Source organism: Sinocyclocheilus rhinocerous, unplaced genomic scaffold (assembly GCF_001515625.1).
Source record: "Sinocyclocheilus rhinocerous isolate Xijiao unplaced genomic scaffold, SAMN03320098_v1.1 scaffold285, whole genome shotgun sequence".
Classification (NCBI taxonomy): domain Eukaryota; kingdom Metazoa; phylum Chordata; class Actinopteri; order Cypriniformes; family Cyprinidae; genus Sinocyclocheilus; species Sinocyclocheilus rhinocerous.
Window position 1 is genome coordinate 2,021,017 of NW_015630288.1, and position 5,120 is coordinate 2,026,136.

At 37.0% G+C, this 5,120-nt stretch overlaps 1 protein-coding gene across 1 annotated transcript in view; it reads right to left on the reverse strand.

Annotated features, from left to right (window-relative positions):
* The window catches only part of LOC107740022 (neutral alpha-glucosidase AB-like), a 25,167-nt gene that overhangs the window by 2,429 nt on the left and 17,618 nt on the right, over positions 1–5,120 (reverse strand). Inside the window, exons 13-18 of the mRNA XM_016552292.1 lie at positions 3,851–3,915; positions 3,696–3,772; positions 3,520–3,594; positions 3,194–3,307; positions 1,969–2,081; positions 1,740–1,840 (exon numbers count right to left, since the gene is read on the reverse strand). Of these exons, the coding sequence (XP_016407778.1) occupies positions 1,740–1,840; positions 1,969–2,081; positions 3,194–3,307; positions 3,520–3,594; positions 3,696–3,772; positions 3,851–3,915 (545 nt within the window). The remainder of the gene's footprint in view (positions 1–1,739; positions 1,841–1,968; positions 2,082–3,193; positions 3,308–3,519; positions 3,595–3,695; positions 3,773–3,850; positions 3,916–5,120) is intronic.

The following is a 5,120-nucleotide window of genomic DNA, read 5'->3' on the forward strand; positions in this document are numbered from 1 at the left end:
TAACCGACTGTTTTTGTAACTCGTGTGTTTTTAATGTAAACTTGTGTGTGAATGAGAACTTTAGAAAGTTTAGTTTGAAAGTTTAGTACTCACATGCTGTGACAGCCGCTTTCTGTGCGTGTGCTTCGGATGTGTGCGCTCAGAAAACCGTATATCAGAAGTTTAAACTCGTATGGTTTAAAACGCATGATTTCAGCGAAATAAACATGATAATCAGAACCAAAACAGATGTTTTTAGCAGATACGAGCTGTAATGGCGCAGCTCTATTCTGGAAAAGGAGGCGGGGAGCAGCAGCTCATTTGCATTTAAAGACACAGGCCCGAAAAACAGCTTGTTTCTGCTTCAACTCAAAATAGGCATTTTCTAAATTATATAATAAAGGATCTGTGGAGTATTTTGAGCTGAAACTTCACAGTCACATTCTGGGGACACCACAGACTTATATTACATATTGTAAAAAGGGGCATAATATGCCACCTTTAAAGCTTAGAGTTAGGAATAAGCACGTAAAATGATTTATTTGCCAAACGGCAGTAATTTTCTGTAACTCTACATCGGTGACGGAAGCTTCCGTGTAAGTGGATTCTCCGCAGCTTTGGCGCCTCTACTCTGTCGCTGTGACTCGTCAGAATTGTAGCGCGTTCTCAATTACCGAAAATCACACTGATGCAAAACCAACTCGACTAAATCAAAAGAAAAAAACAGTGTAACTGTATATTTTTATGTTTTCTCAAGCAAAGCAACATTTGCAACGTTGCAACTTATTATTCTTATATATTATAATATATTATTTTGGGTACTCTGCATATTGGAGTAGTGTCACCCGTGTGGGAGTTTTAACTCCTATATACTGGGAATTAAAAAAAAAATCATTCAGTCCATGCAGAGACATACAGACCGGGGGAATCCTCCCCCATCTCCCCACCCTCTGAATATTGCGTATCATAACGTAACTACGTGTAAACGTCATTTATTTGGCGGTTTTTACTTGGAAAACCAGCTATATTTTTTCTAGCATTCGAATAACAATGGATAAACCTGAAACGATAGAAGAAGGATTTAGAGATGAATTTTATTTACAAATCATGTAGGAAATGTGCATACTTTTAAATCGACACCTGCCACGGTGTTTCTTATTCGTTATCTGTGATCCCTCTTTGAGTGTGTTCTAAAAGCCGATGGGGGGTGAGAGGGTGGGGGGGGGTTGTGTGTTAATCTTATCACTCAGCATACCCGGTTAAAAAAAAAAAAAGTCACCGCTCGCCACTGCACTACACATACACATTCCTATAGACTGAACATGTCATATGAATGCGCATGACAGCATTTTCACAAAGTCAAATTTTCGTAGTTTTCACAGAAACAAAAATGGTACCATTTTAAACTTGCACTTTGAAAACTGTTTTCAAAAGTTTAAGTTTTTAGCTCCTCAAAATGCCATTGTTGAGTAAATGAACGACTAAAATGCATTAAATATTTTCCCTTTTCAGTGTCGTGTAAACACCCCTAAAAACAACATTTTTTAGTAAATCTTATTATTTTCCTATTATTTTAACTGTTGCTTATCAGATTTTTGATAAGAGCCTGCATGGTAGAAGCTTGTGAGAATGCCAAAGCAGATTGCATGACATTAGCAGACATTTTACCCATATAAACCTATGGAAAATCATAAGTAATTTATCATACGCAAGCCAATGATATTAGCAGTTAACCACTATAATATAACAGTGACACTGACCTGCATTTTTCAGTGTGACAGAGGACGGTTGACTCCCTCCAAAGATCACAATTTTTTCTATCCAAGAGGCAGTGGAAAACTGGGAGTCTGGGGCCAGATTTCTGAGGAAACAAAAATAAAAAACAGATAGATGAGGGACCAAATGATTAGAAACAGCATGGCATTGCTGTTTTTTTTAAATCTAAATTAACACCAAAAAGAGCTATAAAGAAAAAGAGAGCAGACCGACCTGGAAGACAGCGTGTTGGCGGAGAAAGACAGATGTCTGTGGACAAACTGCTTTGCTTCTTCAAAGCTGAAGGTATGGAAGTCATCGATGTACAGCTCTCCTTCAGCAGAACCCTGAGGCACAAGACAGCAGTGAATGTGAAGCGCTACTAAACACAGATGAAAACAATATCCATGTATATCAAATATGAAAAGTTGATTTCTGTTTGGATTTCAGAACTGAATACGTGTATAAGAGTCAAAATTTGCTACGGGGAACCACAGTTTTACAACAGCATCTGCATTTTCATGGGTTTAAATAAAAGATATTTGTTATAAGAGACAAAAACAACTTTGTGCATCAGAAGTTAACGTATTTGTGACAGGTGAATGTAACATTTTTGACAAGCCAAAGCTGTCAGTTTCTGAGTAACATGCAATGTATTTAAGCCATAAAATAAAGCCACAAACCCCACTTCGAACATCTTCGGCATGTTTTATAAATATCCAAAAATCAATCATTTTCACCCCGTACGCACGTCATAACGTCCATCAAAAACTTGCTGACTGTCAGTTGGAATATTATAACTTACAACATCGACATAACACACTCATGGGCATCACTCATTCCACTGAATATCTACCAGCTAAGAAATAATTATTACCAATCCATCGGTTCTCAAATCACATCATTTGAACATCAGAGCATCAATGTCTGTCAAAACATAACGTGCAGAATACACAGTAGTATGTACCATTGAGAGGGAGAAAATAGCAGCCTAAGCGTCTTCAACATGCTGTTTGTCAAAGACGATAACATGCAGAATACATAACACACAAGTGTATTTGTTCGTCACTCACTGAAATTAAATCGGATTGATCAGGGAATTGAGTGAAATACTTCAATGCATGTTAAAGAGAATAAATGCCAATCCAATTGAAAAACCTCACTGGGATAGTGAACATTGTTCAACATGTGTTGGTTTTGACAGACATTTTTTAATGTTCAACTACAAATTCTGATTCTAGCATTCATGATTTCAATATTTTGATAATATGTAAGCATAGATTCTGGAACTTGACAGGTGATTTGTATAAACTGTAGTTTGAATATTATCTTCTTAGTTTAAAATATTAAGGCAATTATCAAAGTTTGATAAAAGGTTGAAAACCTTACATGATTTGTTACATTTAATTACCCCTTAGCAGATTTTGACTCCTATATGTACTAGGATAAACTGAATCACCTGAGAACTGAGCGCAACATAAAGAGTGTATGGGTCATTCTCCATACAGGATGAAGATCTCCTAACACGGTCTTTCCTGCAAATAATGGACCCTCCTCGCTGGAAAACTGGGATCTGAAACACGAGACAGAGAAAGTAGAGATACAACACAGAAAAGCAGGATTTAGCTGTCTGAGAAATACTGAAACACAAAATATTGCTGCAATTATAGAAAACATTGAATTAAGTTGCAAAGTAAAAATCCATTTGACCTGTCATGGTAAGGTCTGAAAATCATCTGAAACAAATTTGAGTAACATTAAAAAAGTCAAAATGTCTAGACTCACAGAGCTCATGGTGACAGGAATGTAGAGGCTCTGATCTCCATCATGCTTCTGGAAAGTGTGAACATCATACCAGACCTACAAGAGAAACCCAGAGAAAGTGTTTGAGATTTTAGAGAGACTTGGAAGAGATAAAAATCCATTCAGACTGTGCCATTCAGTGTTGAAAAACACATTACCTCGCCTTTCCCAGGCAGATAGGCTGTAACACCAGTAGCACCCTCATCAGTGACGGGATGCACCAGCAAATCCTTCCCTATGAAGAGAAATAAACCTGTTAGCCTTCTCTGCAACATTTATTTGGGCTAATTATAATTTATGTATAAAAACTCACCAATCAAGTACTCATCCTCAATTGAGAAAGTGGCGACATCATCAGGATACTCTACCCATAAAGGTCTGTAAAAAGTTAGAGAATTAATTATATGAACCCCTAATTAACACTGTATGAGATCTGCTATTTTCAAAATCTAATACCACATTTAATAAAAAATGATATTAGTTCTCACAAAGTTAATTCACAAGAGTGCAGAATCGATCTGTTGAGCGTATGGACTGAACAAAACACTGGCGTTTTCAGATAACTAATCTAAATGCCTCTGCATTCATGTGCTTAACAGAAACGTGTGTGATTGATTATAATTCTTGATGCAAAAAAAAAAAAAAAATCAAAAATCTGATGCAACATGAGTAGATCTAAATGTAATGCTGCAATCAACTCTTCATACATGTTCACATTTCACTTTAATCATGAAAGCCATCATTTTTTTGCCCCTTTATATTGAATTTGGAGGGCATTTTTTCCCCAAGCCCCCACTATTTCCAGACCTTGATTGTCTTGGGCTGACTCACCTCATAACAGGCTGTCCGGTGCGGTGTGTGTTGTAGAAAAGCTGGTACCAGTAAGGCAGGAGAGCATATCGCTGGCGTATCGACTCCCGGATGAGGGCGGTGTTCTCGGATCCAAACAGCCAGGGTTCCCTGCGGGGTGTGTCTATGTGAGCATGTGCACGGAAAAACGGCTGGTAAGCTCCCGCCTGGTACCATCGCACCAAAAGTTCAGCGCTGGGATGTTTAAAGAAGCCACCAACATCAGCTGAGGAAGAGGAAGACAGGTACAGCATGAGCGGTTACCAGCAGACAATCAACAGGCCATACTAACGTTATTATTATTAGAGTAACATACACTACTGGTCAAAAATATATGTGGAAAAAATTATTATTTTTTAAAATGTTTTCCAGTCATTCTCATTTACGGACATAAAAAATATTATTGACTGACCCATAATGTTAAGTTTTTCATGTAGAATGACATAATTTGCCTTTAGTTCATTTATGTCATTTATAACTTGACTTAAATTATATTGCATCACTGTTTTCTTGTGCCGAGTATGAACATCCTTTCGGTTTATTCAGTTATTATACACTAAAATGCAATAGCGGCGTGCAAATGCCACTGAAAAATAACAACAAAAAATGCCACAAATACCATCACAAAAATGTCCTGGTGGGAATATGATTAAGATATCAGATTCAGTAAGGGTTCATTGTAAAAATATAAAATAAATACATTTTAAAAAAAAATTATAATTCAATACATAGGT